The 27,286-nt window shown below is 36.2% G+C and overlaps 1 protein-coding gene across 2 annotated transcripts in view; it reads left to right on the forward strand.

Moving 5' to 3' along the window:
• Window positions 1–27,286, forward strand: part of wnk4a (WNK lysine deficient protein kinase 4a) — an 86,022-nt gene that overhangs the window by 42,832 nt on the left and 15,904 nt on the right. For both annotated transcript variants that reach the window (XM_020918155.2, XM_055150163.1), the window contains exons 6-13: window positions 2,423–2,511; window positions 3,219–3,438; window positions 9,141–9,510; window positions 12,526–12,662; window positions 13,394–13,467; window positions 19,216–19,351; window positions 21,662–21,778; window positions 24,960–25,136. In XM_020918155.2, the coding sequence (XP_020773814.2) occupies window positions 2,423–2,511; window positions 3,219–3,438; window positions 9,141–9,510; window positions 12,526–12,662; window positions 13,394–13,467; window positions 19,216–19,351; window positions 21,662–21,778; window positions 24,960–25,136 (1,320 nt within the window). The remainder of the gene's footprint in view (window positions 1–2,422; window positions 2,512–3,218; window positions 3,439–9,140; window positions 9,511–12,525; window positions 12,663–13,393; window positions 13,468–19,215; window positions 19,352–21,661; window positions 21,779–24,959; window positions 25,137–27,286) is intronic.

Raw genomic sequence — 27,286 nt, forward strand, 5'->3', positions numbered from 1 at the left:
CTCCTCCTATACGCCGTCGGTGAAAATATTGTCTCTCAAAAATACCCCCACCTCGGTCCTCGAAGTATTGTTACCCAGATGTTAAAGATGCACTGTGTAAGTTTTCTGAAGTGGGGGTCAGCCACCTGCTTGTCTCTATGGAGAAGTTATTCGTTTGCCGGGAATATTCCACAGTATAATATTAAATCCATCTATCTAACATGCATTCAGGTGCTTTGAATGTAAAAAATCTTGAAGACATGCGATCATACTTAGCTGTCCACAGATTTGTCCTGTAACTTGGCCTGGTGGTGTCACTTCACCTGCTTGTCTCCTTATAGATAAGTTTAATTGCATACTGTGGAACATGCATGGCAAAGCAATAACATCTCCATGGAAACAAGCAGATATACGCTTACATATAGCACCTCAATATCAGTTCTTTTTCAATGTAATATAAGTATGTTTTAGAAATTACAAGTGACATTCTTAAAAATAAATGCCAAATGTGGTTATTTCCAAACGGTATTATTTCTTTCTACCTCCACCTATTTGTGCAGTGTCCAGACCCCCTCATCTGTATTGGCATTGTCACACTTTTCCAGTTGCCTCTGTCAGCTCCTGTTTGTGCCGCGGTTTCACCACACGTTCGAGTAACAGGACTCTTTGTGGATTTAAAGTTGAGACATATTTTCCAAAACATCAAAATCCTACACTGGCCCACTCTGCCTCCCACTGTGGCGTCATCACGGCTTTGCTTGGCATTGCCCAGCACCTCCAAATGACAAGTCTCCAACATGGCACCCCTCTTAAAAATCCACATAAAGTTTGTTTTTCTGCTACTTGTTTTTGAAAGAGGTCTATAGACGTGACCCACTTGTTCCATAGTCAAAAGAGAGTATTGTAATTGGTACTGGATGAGGATTTAAAACCACCTTTTCCAGTAAAAAGTTACATTTTAATTCAATAATGGTATGTAACTCAACCAAAATCTAATTTCATTTGAATTTATATGAAATTTTTTCAGTAATCCAATCATTGTAAGATGCGGGCATATCTAAGCCTGGATAAATGTTAATGGTCCTATATTACACAATATTGAATTTTGAGCTTTAAGCCATGTTATAATGCTGTTACCTCATCAAAAACAGACCTCAAGTTTTTTTTGTCTGTTTATTTTTTTCACACACGTTAGAGTAATCCCTCATTATTTGTCTGTCTATATCTCCAAAGCTCAATATGCTCTGTTCTAACTTGTAATGTCACGAAACTGTATTTTTTCAAGTTAACAGAAACTTTTTACCTTTTGTTCAGAAGAGATTAAGCGTTCCAGAACTCAAATCATCCAAATGATTCTAGCGAAGGTATATGGAGTTTAAAAACACAGTGGAGCACCTCCTGTATTGTCACAAGTTGGAACAGAGTATTTTCTGTTTGAGAGAAGATCTCAGCTTAAATTATGCAGCATTTGTGAGTTAAACATGTGTGAATGAAACAAAACACAACTCCAGGTCTGTTTGTGATGAGGAAACAACATTATAACATAGATCAGAAAATAGTGTAATATGGGCTCTTTAACACTTTGGGAGGGCATCTAATATAGAGTCTATAATCCTATGGAAAACAAATATATACGATTTTACTGTATTTTACATGTTTACAGTTTAGAGAAAATGTGCTTTTCCTACAGTCCCATAGTCTTTTATTTAGTATATTCATTTCCCCATCCTACTACTTACTTACTTAATTACTTACCACTAATAGTAATAGTTCTAATAGCTAAACAGGTTACACAGCTCTTATATATTATGTTTGTTTTTTATATTTGCTTGGTTTTTAAGTATTAATATATGAATCATTCTGGCATTCAAAGCTCAACATGGTTTAAAACATTAGCTGGTTGCTTGGGAATCCACACTGAAAGCCATTTTCTCTTATCAGTGTTATTACAGGGATGGGGCACTGCTGTTATCTCTGTGAGTTTTTGATAACATTTAGGAAAATCCAACTCTTCTACTCAAAAATGTGTCCCAAAGGAGCATTTCTGTATTTTAACTGTTTTTCGTCAGTAATCCACTGGCAATGGATGGAGTTTTTAGTTTTTTTCCACTGTCCAGAGCTGTGTTGACATGCAGGTAATGTTGTTATGCAGGCACAGGATTGACTAATATTGGGACTGAGGGGCTGCTTAGGTCACCTCTTCAAACTTGGAAGATTTGGATAAACAAAGATAATTTTGGGATACATTTATTAACTAAATCAATTACTATTCACAAACAAACAAAACAAAAAACAGTGTGCTATTTACTCATCCTTTCACACAATTATAATATAACTCTTAAGGCAGGTGCAGTCTATTGCTTCTTGTGTCCTGCCAATTTATAGTATTTGTGGTTTTTTAAATTGCTTTTCTTTCTTTCTCTCTCTCTCTTTTCCTTTACAGGGGATTAAGCCTGACAGTTTCTACAAAGTGAAAGTCCCAGAACTCAAAGAAATCATTGAAGGCTGTATTCGGATGAACAAAGATGAAAGGTATATTGCTACAACATTACACTTTTTGAAATAAATTATGCTTTCTTGTTTAATTTATTTATGGTTTAATTCCATTGTCTGTTGGAATGTTTTAAGTGCTGTACAAAACAACAGGGGATTTAGAAAAATAACAAAACTGCCCACAGTGAACACAAACATCTGAACTGACAATGTATTACTTGCTTTGCTTGCTACTGTTGCTGTTACTACTACAACTACTACTACTACTACTACTACTACTACTACTACTACTACTACTACTACTACTATTACTACTACTACTACTACTACTACTACTACTACTACTACTACTACTACTACTACTACTACTACTACTACTACTACTACTATTACTACTACTTCTATTACTACTACAACTACTACTATTACTACTACTACTACTACTAATGAAATTGAGTGGAGGCACTAGGTGGCGCCAACCTGGTTACAGAATTGCTCCGTCTTATTAATTTATATTATAGGGGTGCCCCATGTCAGGTTTCTTGCCCCTGGGCCCCCAAATTTCTGTGGACGGGCCTGACTATTTGACTACTACTACTACTACTCACACTCTTGAACTATTGTAGCTCAAGAGAAACATTAGTATTTTAAGATTTTCAGTAAGTCATCTATATCAACAACCACATATTTCCATGGTATAACAATAAACATCATATAATTTCTATCATTTATTTCATATTTTTCAGGTACACTATTCAGGACCTGCTGGATCACCCGTTCTTCCAGGAGAACAATGGCGTCCATGTTGAACTGGCTGAAGAGGACGACACGGTGAAGCCGGAGCTCAAACTGTGGCTGAGAATGGATGATACCAAAAAACTCCACGGAAAATACAAGGACAACAACGCCATCGAGTTCCTGTTTGAGCTGTACAAGGATGTCCCTGAGGAGGTGGCCCAGGAGATGGTGAGATAATGCTTATATTAAAATCTACTTAGGTTGGGTAGGTTGGGGATGTGGATAGATAGACGAGCTTTATTAAGTGACATTACAGTGTAGCATCTGCTTTACAGGAAGTCAACGAATAGCATTGAAAGTCGAAAATATATCCACACATATTTACACATTTATTTGTTTATGACGACATCTACATATATTTTTTTCATTTTACTCAATAGTAAATACTTTTTTTAAGCCGTGAAGTTCTTAAAAGTCACACACAACCATCCCAGAGCCCGCACTATGAAATGAAACAGATGCTGGTAATAATTTTAACCGGTAAAATATGTTAAATTATGTAGTGTTGTTTCACCTTATTAACAGTGAATATTGTTTTGTTTTGTGTCATTTTCTCAGTAAAGAAATAATTATAACAAAAAGCACTTTTATATATAAAAAGTAAAATCAATTAAGTCAACCTATCAAAGTTTGCAGTGGTATATACATATTTCTTTTTTTTTTTCTTTTTACAATTTACTCAATAATTTCCAAACCTTTTTAGAAACCCCCAAAACCACACACAAAACCAACCCATGACCCCCACTGTAAAATAAAACAGATGCTGGTAATAATTTTAAGTGGTAAAACATGCTAAATTGTGTACAGCTGTTTCACCTTATTAACATACTATGATATTATATATAAATATAAATAATAATGAAAAAAAGTACTCTTAAAAGCAGAATTGTATATATAAATGTTCATTTAGCCAGTATATCAATGTAAAGAAAAGTCACTTCCTACCACCACCTGGTTTGAAATGACATCTGCATATTTATTTTTACATTTTACCCAGTAGTTTTAGATTTTTTTTTTTTTTTTTATACCAGGAAGCCCCGAAAACCACATACAACCAGCTCGGGCCCTCTACTGTAAAATGAAACAGACGCTGGTAATAATTAGTGTTCAGTATTAAAACATGTTAAATAGTGTAGAGTTTTTTCACTTTATTAACATATACATTTTTAGTAAAGAAATAATTATAAAAGAGTTCTCTTAAAAGCAGAAGTTTATATATAAATAGTTAATTAATTCAATATATCAAAGTAAAGTAAAGTCACTTCCTACCACTATCTTCTCTGACCTGGTTTGCAATCTCCATTAGTGAGGAAATAAGGTAATGGGCCACAGATTAACAGATAGAGCGGAGTTAAGATCCATGGTGTTCCAGACTTGATTTATGGTGATTGGGTTTAACATGTTCCCAAGAGACGACAATAATATTGACTAAGTAAGAGTCGCTGTGACCCTTTTTATGCCCCTTTATCCTTAAAGACACATTAGAGTATAGCTTTTGCAATATAAGACTAACACACGTCTTAATTAGACTTTTGAAACCAATTATAGGTTTCCACATATTTTATAGACTGTAGTTTTTGTTTATAAATTGAAGATTGAAACTGGATTATGTGAAGTCTATGTGATCAAATACGAGAACATTTATTTGTAGAATGGGGAAATTTTGTGTTGCAACAGAAAAGTACAAGAACAACAATAGAATACATAATTATCAAAACTATGTAAGATAAATAAGACAAGTAGGAGAAGATACTAAGCCCCAACTAATCCATTAGTCTATTTAAGAAACACGCTAATTATTATGATAGGATTTTACACCTGATGCCCTCCCTTACTAGCCAGATTCATCAGCTGGTTTCACTTTGTAGAAACCGTCTGACCTCGCAGCATTAGGATTCGTTCACTCGATAGTAGGCAGGTACTTTTTTAAATTTAACCAATCACTGCTATTTGGTCGTGACGTATGTAATGTGCCACTAATGGGGCTAACTGGTATATTAAGTTTTTCACAAATCCCGTAGGAAGAAAGGACAATAATGTCTTTCCAAGGGGAAAGACATTATTGTAAAGTGTAAAATTCACAAAACATTCTCTTTGTTCCAGCTTTAAATCCGCGATCTCGGGAATTGTTGCCAACACAGAATATATAGCTCGTCGCTGATTGGCTGGTGCCCGAACTTGCACTTCTGTGGTTTTTGCGAAGAGTCTAGTGTATTCTGATTCCTGATCTAGTCGCTGGAGAGAAATGAAATTGAGCGGAGGCACTAGGTGGCACCAGCCTGGTTACTCCCTTACACCACCCTCACAATTTTTCATATCTTAGGATTATAATTAATTAATTTTAATTTGTTTACTTATTTCATTTACATAGTATACAAAGACATTAACAGTATCACAACATCAAACATACAAGAAATGAAAGAAAAGGTGCAGAAAAAAGAGTCATATTATATAAAGTGTTGATGTTTTCCACACAATACATCAACATTTTAACATTTTTACTTTTAAACACTTCATAACAGTACATTTCAGTTCAGGCACAATTATTAATCAACTGCAAACAGAAATCTTCATTATTACGCACAGCAGCTTAGTTTCTTTTTCCATACATACACATTATCTTCGATTTTATGTGTTTTATTATCCAAATTGTACACTGCCTTGTAATGTTAACTGGCTATAGTTATTAGTAATCCCACATGCAAGATAAGGCATGGATGTTTGAATTAACCAACAGACCTATATTTGATGATCCATTATTTAATCATGTTCATTTCTAGTCAATGATTATTATAATCCACTTAATTCTTTGACCTAAAACTTTACACTGACAACTGTCTGCACGTGACCATGCATTTCGAAGCCCACATTTTACAAACTACGTCAAGGGCACCATAATCTTTAATCACTGAGGGGTATGAAACTGAACACCAGGGAGTAGCCCAGGCCTTTAATAATATAATGGCCCTCATGCATGTTGTGAAGTAAGCCTTTATGCCCTCCACGGGTCACTCTGGAAAGGTCACTTTTAATTAAAACCCAAGACACTGTCCCTACCGCTTTTACGCTTTTGTGGTGGTTTTCATCAAGATCAAATTTAGTATCGGCGCGGGGGACATCCAGTTCAGACCTCGTGCTGTAATCTGACCAGGTGTTGAAAGAGATCTGGGGCTGACTCCTTCACTAAAGACCGTGGAACAATAGTTTGGCAGAACATACAACTTGTGTGTCCGTTAATGCCTTACAACTTTCCACAATGTGTTAAGTAGTCTGCACCTATTTTAATTGGCTTTCTTAAACGAACATAACCTAATGAAAGGGCCCATATTACACTATTTTCTGATTTCCTTATTAGAAACATACCTGGAGTTCTTGTTTATTTAATTCACACATGTTTAACACACAAACCCTGAATATTTAGGCTGGGTTCTTCTCTCAGTCTGTTCCACGTTGTAATGTTATGTGGCAATACAGGAAGTGCTCCACTGTGTTTCAGGGTTTGTTTACATGAGAACGCTTGCGGGTAAAAACAACAAAATATTTTATCGGAAGTGCCTTTCGTTTAGACGGTGATGGCGTTTTTGGGGCTTAAAAACAAAAATCTGAAACCACCCTCCAGAGTGGAAAAGTTGAATACACCCTGCTGTAGAGTTTCCGTCTACACTGCTCAAGATGCAAAACTCTGGTCAGACCTGCGAATTCCACACACTTTTACATCACCGTATGCACGCAGATTTCCTCCCAAAAACGCTCGTCTAAACAATGAATAAAAAGTGAAGACGCGACGCCACTTTTGGGGCTTCTATTCAGACCGTCATCATATAAACATTGCCTCAAACTTTCATTAGAATCATCTGGATAATTTCAGTCCTGGAATTGCCAGTCTCTGCTGAACAAAAGCTGTTGACTTGAAAACTACCACTCCATGATGTCACAAGGTTGAAGAGAGCATTTTGAGCTTTGGAGATGTATGTAAACTAATAATAAATGGTTCCTCAAACATGTGTGAATGAAACAAAACACAAAATTTTTTTTATGATGAGGTAACAACATTATAATATGACTTAAAATTCACAAGAAACAATTTTGAGTAATGTAGAACCTTAACCTTAATGTAGAATACTTTCAAATGTTTTTCTTTTCCTGTTTCTGAAATGTAGTCATAAAAGATCACATGTTCATCCATTGGATTTTATTCAGATGACTTCGCAATACTGTACAGTCCTCTCCACTATTTATGTTTGGGACTGGAAGAAGTGTCAAAATATCATTTAGATTACGTGTTCAGTGTGTACTGCTTGTGCTGAACTCAAACCTGTTTATAGAGATCTCGTGTCAGGGAGGGCATCTGATATCAGATCTCTGCAAGATCAAGAGCAGATGATTTATTTTACTTTACACCCACAAAAGATAAAATCTGAAAGGAAAAGATGCTTCTCAAACTACAGGGAGGTACACGCTGTACATTGGACCTCTCTGAAATTCCTAAAGTTGTCCCATGTTGACATTTTTAAAAAACACATTTGTTTTTCTTTATAGTACAAGTAAATCAGGTTTAATAATTACAGGTTAAAGGGACCGCAATGCTCTGAAGCTATGACAACCTTTACTTATGAAACAAATACCTTGAGTATTTACGGATAAAAACAGGACATGTCTGACGTTATTTTTACTTTGAAGTGTCAGTTGAACGGAGGAGACACAAACAAATAAATGTTAAGGACAAAACAGAACAAAAGCGGTGTGAACAATACTGAGCTCAAAGTGGATTTATGTCACTTCAGTCAGTTCACATACTGTACATAAAACTGACTGCAACCGGGGAAAGTGAGGAAAATAGCCAATTAAAAAGTATTTTTACTTCAGTTATGCAAGTGCATGTAATTTGATGAATGAAAGACTAATTATTAAGTAATTGTATTAATGCTGTAATTTACTTATCAGTAAAATTTTAGAGAAACATACAATAGCATGGCCAATAATGATCAAAAACAACTATCGTTTACTACTACAATCAGCATTGTCTTATGAAATAGTCCGAGAAATGCCCTCACAATAATAGTTTTAATATCACATAAAATAAATAATTGGATTTGTACATTAATAGATTTGATATATAAAGCATGAACTGTTACACAATGGCAACTCTTGTTACTTTTTAAAAAAAATAAATCTTTTAAACCACATAATGTGTATGAGGTGGGAAGAGTTAAAATAGTGTTTAAGTATATCTTTACTTCAACATAATGTTACTCAAAATAGAACTAATGAGTACCAAATTTTACTAATCAGGCTAGGTTTATATGATGATCATCTGAACTGAAGATGCAAAAGTGGCGTCGCATCTTCACTTTTTATTCTGCGTTTAGACAAGCGTTTTTGGGAGGAAATCTGTGTGCATATGGTGATGCAAAAGTGTGTTGAATTCAATTGGGTATGCATGACAAGTTTCTGTGTACTATATGTATGTGACATAGATGTGTACGCAACGTGAGTGTGAGTCTTGGGCAGTGTAGACAGAAACACTACAGTGGAGCGTATTCAACTTTTCCACTCTGGAGGGTGGTTTTAGATTTTTGCTTTTTTAAGCCCCAAAAACACCGTCACTGTCTAAACGAAAGGCACGTCTGATAAAATATTTTATTGTTTTTACCCATAAGCATTCTCGTGTAAACAGGCCCTCAGTCAAATAAGTATAAGACACTTGTAACTGTTGCATTCTCTGATAGTTTATTGTCTCTCCAAACTCCACCAGATCTATGTCTTTGTGATGAATGTTGTGCCTTGTCAAAGAAAAATTTCTGTCACCTGCTGGGACAGACAATAAAGCCATCTATCTATCTATCAAACATTTTTGTGTTTTGACGCAGGTGGTGCTTGGTTTCGTTTACGAGGCCGACTTCAAAATCGTCGCTAAGGCCATTCGGGACCGCGTGTCCGCCATCAAACGCCAGAGAGAGAAGCTAAGACGTGTAGCCGAAGAGCGCAAACGAAAACAAGAACAGGAAGCTATCGAGGAAGAACCAGAGATGCCCCAACCTCCGGCTTCACCCCAGGTCAACGGGGTCACTTCTCCAGACTCCCCCATTCCGCCCATGCAGAGCCCCCCTGCGCCCGTACTGTCCCCCATCACCAGCTCCGCGGACTCGGGCGTGGGGTCTTCCTTTCCCCCTGAACCGGAGGAGCCCGAGGCAGATCAGCATTTCCACATACGACACAACAGTCTGTCCTCGGCTAATTGTAAGAAGCTAATTATTAAATAGCAAAGTTCACTCATGTTTCCGATGTCCCAGGGCAGGATGCAAGGGTGAGGGATAGTTCAAAATATTTAGAAGTGAGCTGGGAGTTTCTAGTGAAGTGGTTGTAAAGTTTTTTCTAGTAAAACGGGAGGCAAAAGTGAGGTCTGTGTAGGTCTACAGTATAATTATGTATGTGTTTAGTGTTTCGGACTAAAGAATAGCCTAAACTTTCAGTAATGCAGGTCTAAAATGAAAAAGAGAAATAAATTTGTGGACAAAAACAGGATGTAAATCAGGACAAAACCAGGGCTGAACCAGGACTAAATCAGGGTTAGACCAGGGCTAAACCAGGACTAGACCAGGATTAAACCAGGACTAAACCAGGATTAAACCAGGATTAAACCAGGACTAAACCAGAGCTAAACTAGGACTAGACCAGTATTAAACTAGGGCTAAACCAGGACTAAACCAGGACAAAACCAGGGCTAAACCAGGTCGAGACCAAGATTAAACCACAAATAAACTAGGACTAAACCAGCGCTAAACCAGGGCTAAACCAGTGCTTAACCAAGACTAAACCAAGATTAATCCAGGACTAAACCAGTACTTGACCAAGACTAAACTAGGACTAAACCAGGGCTAGACCAAGACAAAACCATCCATGAACCAAGACTAAACCAGGACTAACTCAGGTCTAAACCAGGACTAAACAAGTGCTAAACCAGGACTAAACTAGGGCTAACCCAGAACTAAACTAGGACTAAAACAAGACTAAAACAGAACTAAACCAGGATTAAACCAAAACTAAACCAGACTAAATCAGGACTAAACTCAAACACAAATAATATACACATACAGTATAATATAAAACTAAATAATTTACGTCCTGAATCCTATTTGATTTCAGGTCCTTACTGAAAACAGGACTATGCAGAAATGTAGAGATCGTTCGCCCATGTCCTGGTTTGAGCCCAAAGATGTAGACTTGATTTGGTCCTGTTCAATGCTTGGTTTATCCTTAGATTAGTCATGGTCTAGTCCTGGTTCAGTCCCACCCTTAATTTCTTAATTTAACCAAGATCAACCTGTGTAATTCTCTAATAGTAACTAAATGAAAGTTAAAGACTCTACTGAATGAAGTCTCCTTTCCAATAATTGTCCCCAGACCACACCTTAAAAACCAGTTGACTGAGACTAGTTTGCCCAATAGTTTGACAGATATTGCTCCACAGAGACAGACCTGCTTTGTTAACTTGTACAGTGCTATGTGATACTGTCAGCTGAATAATTTAGGTCCAACCATCAGAATTATTCATTATTGTCTGCACAGCTGTTGCCTAATAAGATTATGTTAAAGGTGCATTGTGTAACTTTTCTGTTGGAGGGTCCGTGAAATGCTTTTTCTCTGTGGAAATGTTATTGCTTTGTCTGTAATGTTTCACAGTATGGCAATAAACCTTTCTATCTTCATGGAGACCCAACCAGACCAAGTTACAGGTCAGATCTGTGGAGAGGCAACCCCACTCACAGTCAGAATACTTGTTTTTCTAGGTATTTTTGAGCTTTAAAACCACCTGTAATTGAATAACTGTAAAGTAGAGCTGTTTAATACTGTGGAACATTCAAAGCAGAGAAGACGAGGGTGACCAGACATACCTATTTACCCGGGACAGTCCCAGTTTTGAGTCCTGTGTCTCCTGTCAAAGCAGATTTATCCAAAACCAGTGATTTGTCCCAGTTTTATAAAAGAAATGTCCCAGGTGTCCCTATTTCTTGATCTAATTTGATGTAAACCAGGACTAAACTAAAACTAAACCAGGACTACCGTACATCAGGTCTACCAGGACTAAAACAGGACTATCACAATTCTTGACTAATCTGATCCCTGCCAACAGTAAAGAGGAGCATAAATTGTTAAAAAGTCCTTCAAATTATGACTGACATGAGAATGCACAATGTTACACGCTATTTTCACTATTCACTATTTCACTATTTTATTTATACCAACCAGAGGTGGGACCAAGTCGTTGTTTTGCGAGTCTCAAGTAAGTCTCAAGTCTTTGACCTCAAGTCTGAGTCAAGTCCCAAGTCAAATACAGGCAAGTCCAAGTCGAGTCTCGAGTCTCTGGCCCATAAATCCAAGTCAAGTCCAAGTCATCTGTTTTGAGCCTCAAGTCATTTCACATCTTTAAACCAAAGCTTAGAATTCTGCAATTTATATGGCTTAAACTAAATTGTAATTATTTATATAAGTATTTATCTTGTTTTATCAAGATCTTAGTGTGAATCATTACAGACACAATAGAAATAATTCAGATTTAAAAGCTCTAAATTACAGTTATTTTGTCATGAAGGATCATGTTCTCTCTGTAGTTCCGTCTGTTTTACTGTATATTCTGTATATATATATTATATGTATAGTATATGTATATATATTACTGTAGTACATTTGAGCATCACAGTACTTCAGTTCCATCCAAAGTACAAACAGAAGTAGGAGGGAAATGTTCCAGTTTGTTCCTGTTAAATTCAGCACTGCAATTATCACCTGTAAAGAGAAAAGTATTTTCTAAAAACATATATATATTTTTTTAGGAGAAGCATGAAGTCTTCTCAAGTCACTGACCTTCAAGTCCGAGTCGAGTCCCAAGTCTTAGTCCATTTTATCAAGTCAAGTCTCAAGTCTAAAAATGTTGACTCAAGTCGACTCAAGTCCCGACCTCTGATACCAACGATCCCAACTCAGGTGTGTCCCGGTTTATTTTGAAAGTCTGGTTACCCTTGCAAAGACGTATCCATGGAAACAAGCAAGTGATGGACCCTCACCCAAAAAGTTACACAATGCACCTTTAAGTTATTTCTTGTTGTACAGAAACAATAGCTAATGTCTTTACAGTCATGTGTTTGAAAAATGTGCTCATGTTTAGGTCGTCTGATGCATTGTCAGGTCACAGATAGCAGTCCTATAGAGCGGCGCTAATCACATGCTAACCACTAACGCTCTTTGTTGTAACAGCTGACTGTGAGACGGACGGGTATCTGAGCCCCTCCGGACTGCAGGACCCCCTCGAAGGTCCCCGGACCCCCCCTACGGCACGAGCAAACCCACATGCAGCTAATGGACTGGCCATACCGGCACTGCGTTTCCCCTCGGTAAGTGATGTGGACCCCAAAACTGTGGAGTTATGTGCAAAAAAACAATAGATGTAGCCATGGCTAATAGGAAATGTACTGTATTAGCAAGCACTAGCAATACAAAAACCCAAATATACAAGTTGAAAAGTCTTAATTTGAGTAGTATTCATTGGTTTCTATCAGTACAGATGCCATTTTGAGGACTTTTTGCTATTCAAAAGACAGTATACTTTGTTTTGAACTGTTACTAGCTATAACAATTGTCCTAGTTTGTCATGAGCTGAAATCTATGAATAAACTCAATTATCTGTCTATGTGGTATTTATGTTTGTTATTTCAAGTGGGACATAGTTATTCTTTGAAATATCAAAATTAGGCTCTTTTTTGTATTTTTTTTAACTACAAATAATAGTAAAAATGCATCACAAAAGCACATAGTCACATTAAGTCTCATTATAAACAGTGTGACAGTATGAAGTAAAACTATTAAACGAACAATTTGCCCGGGAAAGAAAAGTGGGTTGTGCGTGTGTCTTCATAATGTTTGCCACTTAAGTGAAAATCCCATTTCACATCCCCCACAAGCCTTTTGTTACACGCAAGAGTTTGACCCACTTTAAAAAATCCAGACATTATCTAGACATCGAATGCTTTATATAAAAAAAAAACATTATCAGGCTTATAATGTATAGACATTACTGTTCAAAACATGGCATTTCTGATTTGTTTTGTTGATTCTGTGTTTCCAGAGCATCGCCGTATCCAGCAACACTGAGCACAGCAACTCAGGTCCCTCAAGTGGCCTTAACTCTCCCGTGGACAGGTACGACTTATTCAGCATTAAATCATCTCCTAATTACTTCCTTCAGGTTTGAATAGTGTTGATTAAAATATATATATTTTAAATTTTGATTTGATTTATGTATTTTGTTTTGGGCAAGTAAGATATTTACATTATTTTACAGTAGAACATACAACATTAATGAAACCATAGCAGAAATAACAACAACAAAACTTTTTTAAAAAATGGCCCAAAAATGAGTGGGAAGAAGAAAATGTATTTAATCCCACCCCCCTCTTCTAATCTAACACAATGAGCTTTCTTTCGAATTTTTCAGACATTACATTACACTATACATTACATTAAACTATATGAACTATTTACAAATGCGGACAAAGAGACAGTGTTATAGATTGGTAACATAATTGTATTGCTGTATTGTATTACTAACAATGATAACAGACAGCACATACCAGCACTGGTAAGGAAACAACAAGCATAAAGCAGCTCTACAGAGGCAGTATTGTTGTAATATTAAGACCCACTCTCTTTATACTGTGACCAGACCATATGTTTATATAACAACTTCAATTTATAGATATTTTGTCATTGCTCGAGACATGTATCCAGACTGTTCCAGAGTTTTACACCACATATAGACACACAGAAACTTTTACAGGTAGTTCGAACATTTGGCAATTTGAAATTTCCATAACCTCTAAAATGTTTTCATTTAGTACTTTACTTTTGTAAAATACAATTTACTTTTAATAAAAATATATCATAACATTTAATAATAATAATTACACTATTTACAGCCTTAACGCATGACGAAATAATCAATTCATATATGTACTGTATATTCATCAAAATATATTTATTAAGAATGATTTAGTTGATAAAATCTCCTGAAAATATAATGAACTTCTATAAAAAAAAAAATAAATAACTGACATTTTTTCACAAGGAGCTTAGTTGACAATGAATCATAGTTTTTATATATATATATATATATATGTATATATGTGTGTGTGTGTGTGTGTGTGTATGTATATATATATATATATATATATATATATATATATATATATATATATATATATATATATATATATATATATATATATATATATATAATTTAAACGTTTTACTAGCATCAGAATTATAAAAAATATATTAGTAAACACCGCTTAAAGGTATATGGGTTAGCTAGTCCTTGGGAAATGGTATTAATTTAATAACTGTTCCTACATTATTAGTAAATTAAAATATCTGTACAGTTAAGCATAGTGTGAGATATTCCACACTGGCAAAAACTATGACAAAAAAAAAAAAAAGACATGAAGCTTACAGGTATATGGGTTAGCTAGTGAGATCTTTAGAAATGGTGTTGCGTATATAACTGCACATCTGTGTTGCTGTGTGGGGCAGCCTGATGTTTTTACTGCCTTGGACCCATGTAGATTCTATGTGACGCGGGGGAGGCTCTGTTTTCACTGTTGGTGGGGTATATGCTTTATTCTATGTGTGAAAGCTGTGAAAACTCCAGGAAATAGTCTGTTTATTTTGTGTTTGGAAAAGTTTATAACCTGGAATCTGTCTGAAATGTAGCTTTTGATTGATAGGATGACGGAAATGTCTTTTGCATGTGTCTGCACCTTCTCAGTCTGTCCATGGGGGATGTAACTAGATACTTTTACCTTTAAAGTACTTAAGTAGAGTACATTCAGTTGTTACACACCCCACCTCTCTTTCCACACTTAACACTTACACAAAACTACACAAACACCAGTGGGTAGACAAAACATCACCTGTCAGTCAAGTCCTGTCCAAACAAACAATTCATATTTAAATCATTTAATTTAATTTAACTTTTGTAAGATAATGTCACGTATTGCCTTAAGTCAGGTATGTCAAACTGAAATTGACAGAGGCCAAAATTAAAAACTGGGACTAAGTCGTGTGCCAAACTAAATATTTATTAAAAATTTCAACAAAATCTGCATGTTTTCTCTTCTTTTGAGAAATGTAATGTTAAACCTTTTCTTATTCAGATAAATGTTGAATAATAGTTTTGCTTAAACCTTGAATCCAGAACAAGCATTATACAAAATAATAACAACATTTTAAATAAATAATGTCTCTAGTCTATCTGTAGTTGGTGGGTCAGCTCTAATACATATTTGATATGATCTCGTGGGCCAAATATAATTATATCGCAAGCCAAATTTGGCCCCCGGTCCTGAGTTTAACATGTCTGCCTTAAATGGTCTAAAAAGCACTGATTACAAATTAAATATAGATCTTTATGTTTATTCCTCTCAAAGCATAACGTGCTATTTGTTTAATTTATTTTCCTTTTTCGATTAAAAATTAGACAATGGGTGGCCACCATAGTCCCCTCCGTCAATGAGAAACACTGAGTAAATGAAAAAGACTTAATTAATTTTTTTTTATTGTTATTTTGATGTACTAACTGTAAATTTCTTACTTAGACACACTTTATTGATCCACAGGAGAAATTATTTGTACACAGAAGCTCATACATCACAATATAATATAATAACAAAATAAGCAGCTAAAATACTAAGAGACTGATAAGGAAGGCACTCAATTAAGAAATGTGGAAGTTTTTAACACCTGAAAACTTCATAATTTCTGATGAGTATTGTCAACCAGTGCATTTCAGAAGTATATACTAGTATTGTTGAGAACTTGTTTACAAATGTCTGACTTACTCTTTGAATAGCCTGATTGTAAATGTGTCCTGATTTTGATGTATGGGTACTTCATGGGGACAAAATTCAAGTCAGATCACAAGACTGTCATGCTCAAATAGACAAATGCCTGGCCTTTATTTTCCTGGCCAATACTGTTGACTGTTTAAATTGATTTACGACATGCATCAAAATAGATTTCAATGGTGGAAACATTTGGCACTGAACTAGCAGTTGGCGCAACACTTTTTAAATAACTGGCAAGATCTCGATTGTTTTGTGTTGATACCAATACTGCAAATCTGGTGTATTTAAAGGCTCTGTACGTGTTTTTTTCCCCCATGTATTTGATCAAAATATGTCTTGACCCACTGCAGATATATTGTATAAGCAGCTCTTGAGGTCAAAATATGCCAGGATATATTCTAAACTATTTTAATGTCCAATAATCAGGAAGTGCAAGTTTGCATGCTAGTTGTTGTTAGCATTAATGTGATGGCAAAACTCAGATCTGGCTTCTGACAATTGTGCAAAAGTGCTTAGAAATACATTGCAGTGAAATTAGGATGCTCAGAATACATGAGGTAAGCGAGGAATAACTCTGGACCACTTTAAGCTGTTTAAAGGTTTTATATGATGCAAAATTCACTCTTGTGAGCTTTAAGCCATGCTCAGGAACATACCTGGTGTTGTATTTAGTTTTCATTCCCACATTCACAAACTCAAACTGCATGTAGTTGTAGTTATGGCGTTAACAATTACCTTTTACCTTTAGTTCAGTAGAGATTGTCAGTTCCAGGGCTGAAATGATCAAAATGATTCTAGGAAAGGTGTATGGAGTTTAAAACATAGTGGAGCACTTCTTGTTTACATTACAAGGTGTAACAGGATGTTTTCTGTTTTAAATATGCAGGTTTGTGTGTTAAACATTCAAACAAATGTGTGAATGAAGCAAAACACAACTCCAGGTCTGAAGATTATAACATAGATTGGAAAATAGCTTAATTTGGGCCTTGTAGAATAAACTAGTTCTTTTTTGCACAGTTTTAAGACTGCAAAAATAAGATACAGCACCTTTAAGTACCATCTTAAGAGTGAATCAGCTGAATACACAACATATTCTTAGCCTGGTTCTGAGAAAAGCCTTGTATTTGTGGATCAGCCAACAAAAGACTCACTGGACTATCTATCTACCCTGTCTATTTCGAAGTAGATCTCGAACCAAGAGAAATGTGTTGAACTGGAGTTACCCATAAAGAGCAGGTTTTAAATATAGAAGCCTGGGCGCTGCCAAACAGTGGGCCTATAAATGTGAGCCTGTGGCCACTGCGGTGCAAAAAGTCCTGGAGGCGCTATTAACTCAATCAGCACTTTTCAAGAAACCAAGAGAAAAAAAAAACTGAGAATGTTCTCAAATTCTAAGAAACATGTTGCTCACCACGTTTCACCATCTGGATCAGGTTTTGTTGGAAACGTTTTGAAGATTTTTGTTACATGCCTGGGTGGATGATTGATGGTCTGTTTTTGACATTTAACTATGGCTAATTACTATAAAATGGCTTTCTTATTCAAATTATCATCCAGAGAAAACATATCTTCATAAGTTTATTTGTTCATTTATACAATACTACACTGACGACATTAAAAACATAGTGTAGACTATTTATCAAGACAAAGTTGCCCAGTCATCTAGATAAGTGTTTTTTCTTTAAAGCCACCCCTCTAAAACTGCACCTCTCACAAATAAATTTCACGATTAAAGGTTAAAAGGAATGTACACTGTGTAACATTTCTAATGAAAGGTCCACCACTTGCTTGTCTCCATGGAAATGTTATTGTTTTGCCCAGAATGTTCCACAGTATAAATTAAACAGATCCATCACAGGGGGAGACAGTCAGGTTACAGCACTACGCTACATTACAATTCAAGTCTGTGGAGAGTCGCCCTTATTCACAGAAGAACTTATGGTAGCTTTGAGCAGTAGAAACACTCATAATAAATAAATGGTAGATCAGGGGTGGGTAAACTACTGCCCGGGGGCCATATGCAGCCCTTTAATTTAAATTTTAATCCGGCCCACCAAATTTGAATAATAATAATAATGATAATAATAATAATTTTCAGTGTTTTAAAAGTAATTTCAACAAATAATAAATACCGTGGGACTTGAAAAAACAATATTTTGTTGTAATGCTTTGTAATGATTTTCAATTATGGGATATTTCAATAACTTGGGATATCTTTTCTGCATATCTCATGTTATTTTTTTCTCTCATGAGGTAGATTGCCAAAGAAGTCCATCCATCTGCTCCTGGTACGGCCCTTCTGTCACATTTTAGAACACTTTGTGGCCCACAAGTCAAAAAGTTTGCCCGCCCCTGTGCTTGATGGATATGCTTAATCTGAAACCATGGAACATTCCAGGGAAAGCAATAACATCTACATGGGGCAGGTTGCAGACTCTCCACCTGAAAAGTTCTGTACCTTTAATATAATTAAGTAAACATCAGTTGTGCTGATTATGCTACCATATCCATTTTCCAATCTTTCTACTTTTTTCTCTCTATGTTTAATAATGGATTTGATGGCAAATAATTAGACTGGAGAGTGAAATTTGTTTTGTTTTTAACATTTTGAAACCAGTACAAAAACAGGTACAGTGCCTTCAAGTTTGATGGTATTGTCTGTTAATAACAATAGTAGTAGTGGGTACGTTATTGTTTGGTAATCCTGTTTGCTGTTGTGGTCGCAAGCCAGTATAAATCATTACATAAGAGACTGTTTCAACAACTCAATACGCTGTTCGCCAACTCAACTAAACAAAAGCCAAAAGCCAAAAAGAAAGAAATACATTTGTTGAACAGATTTTGATTGTAATTTCCGTCCCTGGAACATCCTTGGCTTTGTCGACAGAACCCAGTGTTTATTATTGTTTGCCAGATTCAAATAATAATTCTTGACAGCTGTGGAGCATTATAACAAATGACTTCTAAATGTGGAAAAAGATCGAGTGGTTTTTGCGGGCACATTTACAAACCAGTAGCCCATTAAATGTTCTGTGTAATTCTACAGCTATGGCTCCGATGTGATGTCCGGGCTCAGTGACGGATACGAGGGTCTGACGGAGAAGAATGAGAAACCAGCAGCCAGAAGAACCGCTGCCAAACTGTTCAGGAGACGAGCACGATCTAGACTTCGCATCACCGGGGTACAAAAACTACCTTTTGCTTTTTTATTTGATCAATTTATTTCAGAAAAGTACTTTAAGTAACTGATTTTTGTCCATGTAGTTGAGTGAAAATGATCCCAGTACAGGTACTATTAGTAAAGACAGGATTAAAATGAGATTGCTGTGTGCTAAATATAAAACGTTTTATTATCCAAGAATTAGGAAGTGTGCTGTTAACATACTAGTTGTTGTTAGTTTTACCTTGACTGCATTGTGAAAAGCCCTTAAAAACTTATCATCGTGAATAATTAGGATGCTAAGAATAAATTAAGAAAATCAGAATCAGAATAAGAATTTATTTGTTATTTTAGTATAAAAAATACACAGAAAAGAAAGACTGGTTCCTGGTCAACAGAAGCACAGATAATAATAAGAATAAATAGTTTAAAATATTGTATGTCAAATACAGTTTTTAAAAACAGACCCCACCCTCCCCTGTTTTCTAAAGTGCGTTCCAAGTCAGGGCTATCTTGTAAGGTGCATTAGTGTCTAGTGTCTGTAATAACTTATGTACTAGGCAATGTTGGAGAAGTACTTTGCCCAGTGACTTAAAAACAGATTGCACTTGAACGAAGCTGGGATCAAACTTGTAACCTGTTGGCTTGTGGGCGAACTACTGAACCATTGCTGCCACTTTGAAAAACATGCGTAATTAAAAACTTTTCTTCATCTTGTGCCTCGTCCTGCAGATTCAGACTGTATTATAACTGTACAGAGCCTGTTTATTCTGTGAAACATTCATGAATTAATCAAATTAGAAGTGGTTTATTTACAATCATTATTTACGAGTGTCGCTCCGCCCCAGTTATGTAACACTGTCTGCGTTTGTGCTGTTGTTCCCGTGACGACCACATCACATTTCTCTGTGGATGGGACACAGTGCGGTCACATAATGACTCCAGGATACAAACAAACATGTCAACTGTGTGCAGGGAGCGTAAAACTTTGATTTGATTAAAAAAAGTTTCATAGGAAAACAATATCAGGACTAAACCAGGAACAAAAGAAATCTATATCAGAAGGACAAAATCAAGCTTTTATACTTAACCGAATTTAAAGCAGGACTGAGACTTCACCAGAAAAGTCTTGACAACTTCTAAGACCAGGTATCAAATCTAAACCGGGAACAATGCAAGTCTGAGCTAGGCGTAAACCAGGTCTAACCAAGAATTCAGACAGATCGAAACCAGGACTGAGACATGTTTGGAACAAAACTGAATTACATGTACATTTTGATAATACCAGATATAATCCAGGATGAAGTATAATCCAGTTTTAAACTAGCTCTAATACAGGACTATCCCAGATTCACTAGATAAACCAAATCTAAACCAAGAACAACGTAGGTCTGAGCCAGAACTACATCAGGTCTAACCAAGAACTCAGACAGATCCAAACCAGGACAGAGACACTTTTGGAACAGGACTGAGTCTGGTATAAATTTGGATACTAAAAACTCTAGCTATAAGTCAGAAAAATGTATGATCCAGACTCAAACTAAATCTAATTCAGGACTAACCCAGAATAAACCAAGTCTAAACCAAGAACAGCCCAGGTCTGTATCAGGACTAAATCAGGTCAAACCAGCACTGAGATGAGTCTGGACCAGAACTGTCCAAATAAAGATAAAATATAGGTTACTGTAATCTACCATTACACTATAATAACATTTATACACATCTGAACTACAGGGTTAGCAGTTTAATGCAGAGACAGGAATATTCTCTTTTTTGTTGGGAAAATTATTAGGGATGCACTGATACCAATATCAATACCATGTCTTTAAGTATCTGCTGATATCTGACATTACTGATATCATGGGACCAATACTCAATAATGTAACTTTCCCTGGATTTGCTTCCACATTCAATACCAGTATCGGTATCGGTATCGGTGCATCCCTAGAAATTATGGTACTTAAAATTTGCAGGTTTTTGCGATTTGCTCATTGTATTCATTCAAATTTGGATTGTCCTGTGATTAATCTTGCCACCCTACTACTGGGTAATAGCCATGTTATGGTCTCATCACCATTTTATGGTGATGAGACCTGAGACCTTGTTTAGACCTGGGGTCTAAACAAGGCTCTCATCACCATAAAATGGGGCTAATCCATCTCTTAACCAATAAATACTGGTATCACAGCTTGGGTTTCAGGAGAATACATTTATTACAGTAGATTACACCTGTTAACAATGACGTAGGCTTTTGTTTTGAAACCTTTAGCTGTTTCCTTGTGTTCTTATGGTAAACCGACCAGAGTCATTACATTCATGTGTCCCTCTGCAGCTCTCTGATAAAGTGGACCGAGTGGTGGAGTGCCAGCTTCAGACCCACAATGACAAGATGGTCACATTCAAATTTGACCTGGACGGAGACAGCCCCGAGGACATTGCCGCTGTGATGGTGAGGCCAAAATCTGTTTTATGTGACAAATTCATTGTACTATAAGGATATGGCATAAAAAACTATAAATGAGAAAGCAACACACCTAAAAAACAAACAAACACTGCATTCAACACAGATGATTCAAGTGAGATATTTCACTATATAAAGGTGCACTGTGTAATTTGTCTTGTGTCCATGGAGATTTTATTACTTTGACAATGCCATGTTTCACTAGCCTTATTCATCAGCTGGTTTCATTTTGTGGAAACCACCTGACCTCACAGCATTATGATTAATTCGCTCGACAGTAGGCAAGTACTTTTTTTATTTAACCAGTCCCTACTATTTGGTTGTGATGTATGTAATGCACCAAATCCCGTGGGAAGAAGGACAATAATGTCTTTCCCCTTGATAAAATTCACCAAACATTCTCTTTGTTCTGGCTTTAAATCCTCAATCTTGGGAATCGTTGCCAACACAGAATGTATGTCTTCATCTACATCCATCTCGACCGCTTTGCTTACTGTTGTGTTGTACCACACAAGGGACACAGACAGACACTTGAGTTTGACGTCATGGCTTTACAGCTCTTCTCTGATTGGCCGGCACACTGTCTATAACTTCCGGGGTTCTTGCAAACCGTCTAGTGTATTCCAATTCCTGACCTAGTCGCTGGAGAGAAATTAAATTGAGCGGAGGCACTAGGTGGTGCCAGCCTGGCTAATGTTTCACAGTATGCCATTAAAAGTAGTTATCTGGCATCTGTTTTTGTTGTATTTTTATTACTCAAAAATACCTTGAAAGATAGATAGCTTTAATGCTATACTGTGGAATATTACAGGCAATGTAATACCATCATCATGGAGGAAAGCAGGTGGACCTTTAATGAAAATGGCTCCACACATGTCTAAAGTAATTTTTCAGACTGTTTTGTAGAATCCACTGTTTATTAGCTGTGGATTCTTCATTTATAAACTCTTGTAGATTTGCTCTTGTTCTTACTTTGCAGTGATAGTCTTTGGTTTTGGCATACCAGTATTTTCTCATATGGTATAAAGCATAAATAATATAAATAATATTGACAGTTGAGCTCTGTGTCTGCTGAATACACACATGACTCATTTTCACTGACCTTGACTTTATTTGTATCATATAAGAATTCCTCAAATACAATAGAGTGCTTTATATTACCTATATTACTTACTGACATAGGTAATAAATTCAGTCTCTACATGAAATGGTTCTTATAAATACATTTGTCACCATTGTCAGAACACATTCTATTGCAGCATTTACCATTAGCCATTCTAATCTGGGCACTATTGCGAGATAGGGCCAGTGCTTTGTCAAGAGCTTATAGTGTTTTACGACACACCTGCAAAACGTCCTGGTCGAGGTTTATGTAAATAAACTATACTAACATAAACTAAAAAAAATATATAGACCACCCATATCTGACAAATGACACATGCATTTCTGTTATGTTTGGATCAACTTTTAGGGCTGTTTTTGCCATTTTTAATAGAAAATAATATACTTAAAGGTACACTGTGTAACTTTTCCAGTGGAGGGTGCCATCTGCTTGTCTCCGTGGAGATGTTATTGCTTTGTCTGAAATGTCATTGGCATCACCTGCTGTCTCTGTTAGGGATGTGTAAAAATATCGAAATATTATATCGTTTAATGTGATGATACAGTATCGATATCATGGATTGCTGTATCGATATATTGCAAAGAGTATTTTTTGCTATATTTTACAAAATTATTTTGTTGTAGTGCTACAGTTTTGTTGTTTGGTTACTGAAAGGAAACTTGTTTATGCAACAAATTTGATGAGTAAAATGTTTGTGTTTCATATTCATTTTGCACAAGAAGTGGTTTAACAAACACTTTTAGTATCACATCCATCATTTAGTCATAATTTTTTTATTAAACGGTACTGAATCGATTTGAAATGTATCGTATCGAACTGAAAGTGCACTGTATCGAGATATGTATGGTATCATGGCCTGTGTATCAAGGTATGTATTGTATTGGCAACTTCTTAATGATACCCAGCCCTAGTCTCTGTAGGGAAATAAGTGAAATATAAGTCAAATAAGATAAATGATATTCCAGGTAACATCTCCATGAAGAGAAGCTGGTGACAGACCCTCTACCAGAAAAGTTTCACAGTGCACCTTTAATAACCAAATGTAATTTAAAAAAAAAACAACATCCTCGATATTCCAATGTACTGACCACATTTGACAATGATGCATTAACTCATAAGTGTCTCTCATAAACCTGTCTGAAAGCTTTGGTACAGTATATTACATTTCCTGAGTCGTGAGTGGCATGACGCAGGCGAAGCTTGTGTCTCTTATGGCTTTTAAGACTCATTACTGACAGTGGCGGGCTCTGTACCCAGGTCTCTGTACCCAGCTCTGTACGAGGACGCGGTGGTAAAGCACTTTTTGTTCCCTCTGTGTACTGTTTTTCCCTCGTACAAACACACTGCTCTTTTGTTTACTAGCCTTGGCACAGAGGGGGTCGTTGGCATCCAAGCCAGTGCCTGTGGTTCAATATGAAGCACTTAAGGAGGTGACTTATGCCAGGCTGACAGCAGACTCTTACCACGCCCAGAACACAAATCACTGTCAATGAGTATACAAAGTCATTATGTAAACAGCCATGCACACAGAGAAGGTGGCTGTATTGTCAAGCTTCATATTTCTGTGCCAGTCGCAAATCTGGATAAATAAGAGAAAAATCTGTACCCTAGGAGGAAGTTTTCTTGTGTAGTTTTTAATCAAATTTAAAGATGCACTTGGTAACTTTTTTCTGGTGAAGAATGCGCCACCAGCTTATCTCCATGGAGATGTTATTGCTTTACCTGTAATGTTCCAGACAATGGTATTAAGCTTGTCTAATTCCATGGAGACGCTAGCAGGCCAAGTAGAGAAACAGACTTGCTCACAGTATGAATTAAAACTGTAGGTAACAAAGCAATATCATCTTCAGTCAATTCTCCATGTAGACAAGCAGGTGGTGGACTTCCTTACCAGAAAAATAGCATGGTGCACCTTTAAAAAATGTATCTATCTATTTTATTCATAATTCAAAAACATGCAAGTGAAATAGTGAACATAAGATGCTCACTTTGAATAATATCAAATTTAAATGATTGTCTACTTACTCATAGTTGCATGTTTGGCAGGTGCACAATGAGTTCATCTTGCCGTCGGAGAAGGAGGGCTTCATCTATCGAATGGGTGACATCATCAAGCGTGCTGAGGCGCTGATGGCAAAAGAGCAGCCCCCCGGTCATTCCAGCGCACACAGACCTCCACAGACAAGCTTCCACAGCGGAGTCAACTCTCTGTCTGCCTCTCAGGTAAAACATGGGGGGAAACTTCACTAACTTAAAGCAGATCTATAATGCAAAATCAACTTTTCAGAGCTTTTACTCTTATAGATGTTTTCCCTTCTGAGTCCCCGTTCCCTCACATTGCTGAATTTGGAGTGATTTGTGCAGGGTTCCCACGGAAATCCTGGAAAAGTCACAGAAATTGAAAAGGTTTTTCCAGGCCTGTAAAATGGAAATGTCATGGAATTTTGTAAATTCAATGAAAAGTTTTGGAAAAGTCATGGAATTTTAGTGTATCTTTCACGCAACTACAGTGTTCTGTTACGTTATCATTAGGATATTATGATTATTTCTAAACGTCTGCGCCTTTTGTTTAAAAGAGAAAACAATAAATGCACTGACTTTATTTTGAATGTTAAAAAACCATAATACCAAACCATAAAGAGAGTGAAAGAAGAAGAAAGAAGAAAGGGTTAACACTTCATATTTAGCCCTAAAAGTCTGATAAATTCTACACACGTCATGGAAAATTCACTTTAGGTCATGAAAAATTCACTTTAGGTCATGAAAAAGTCATGGAAAGGTTTGAAATTTTGTCAGTGAAAAAGAGTGGGAACCCTGTTTGTGCATGCACCCACTGCTCTCTACTTATTTTGTTCTCCAGTTTTATTTTCTTAATCAGTGAAATGCATTGGAGTTGGCAGCATTGCATAGTAATTTTGGTAAAAAGATTTTTTAAAATGTCCGCGTGACCTGCAGCTGTCCATCAGAGGTGCTGACTCTTTTTTGTGATGAAGTTTATGGTGACATCAGCTCCCATTGGGCTCCTCATATTTCTAATGCAGAGGACAGCAAACTTAATTCTTTAATTACATTGGTATTAATTAATTATTACATAACGATCCATAGATGTCATAGATTATAACTTTATAACAGGCTCAAACACTTTAAGTTATGTATATGTACTTTTAGACATAGACAAACTTCATTGATCCACAAAAGAAATGACTTGGACACAGCAGCTCACACACTGCAATTTAATAACCATACAAGTGACTAGCATATAATAAGTCAAATAATTTACTGACCCCAAAAGATAAAAGCCATCATATAATCCTAGTTTTTTATTATTTTGCAGTAAATAGATGGTGCACTTCATCTACTTCTTACGTCACCACCTGTTTTACTTCACAACACTAGTTCGGAACAGAGGAAGTAACATTGACCTCCCTGTATTTTATGATAGCGCTGGTTGTCACGATCAACCGTAGTGACTCAGACCAGACTTATCTAACAGAGAACAATAAGTCTGATGCAGGTGGAGGGACACTTTGTAATGTCCTTTTGCACAGGAAATAAAAAGTAGCTACAGAGTGTTGTGTTCACTGTCCATTTGTCTAGAGGGACCTGGCTCTAATGATGCAGAGCGTTTTCCCATTAAAGTAGCAGCGTATGGTTAAAACGGATATTACCTAAACCACAAATGTTTTAAAACCTTGTGAATTCGGAAATGTCCCCACTTTATTTGTCACCACAGGAATGTTAATGCCTAAAACTCTTCTAGTATTTTCATAATGAACTTTCCAGTGTCCTGCTTACATCAGTGCTGAAATAATAATAATAATATATTGTTGAGTCAGTGTACTAATCTGTTATGACTACACTTCTATGAAAGCCAAGTTGGAAAAAAAACATTTCCAGGAATATGAGTTAGCTTGTCAACAATGATCTAATGCACAACTGGATCGTACATTTGTATTAATTCATACTCAGACCTGTCTTCTTTCATTGGTCTTGGTGAAATCCCATTTATTTATCCGAACTTGGCATTTGGAGACGTTCTTAATACACGATGAAGTATTTGGGATTTAAATGTTCTATATTACACAAAACTTTAAGCCTTGTTAGAATGTTGTTACCTCATCAAAAACATACTTGGACTCGTGTTTTGTTCCATTCACACATGTCAGAATTATGTCTATGTCTACATTAAAGTAGGATTTTGATTTATTCATGCATGTTGAGTAATCCTGTATTGTCCTGTGTTTGAGGCTTGAGTGCTGAGAAAATACCTATTTTCAATCTACCCCCTATCTCCACCCACTTCTCTGCACTTACTTGCATTCAGAGTAAGTCGAGTTTAAAAAAAAGTTACATAGCTCGTTTTCAACAATAGA

This window comes from Boleophthalmus pectinirostris, unplaced genomic scaffold, assembly GCF_026225935.1.
Source record: "Boleophthalmus pectinirostris isolate CB_2022bp ecotype Guang Dong unplaced genomic scaffold, ASM2622593v1 HiC_scaffold_14, whole genome shotgun sequence".
Lineage (NCBI taxonomy): Eukaryota > Metazoa > Chordata > Actinopteri > Gobiiformes > Gobiidae > Boleophthalmus > Boleophthalmus pectinirostris.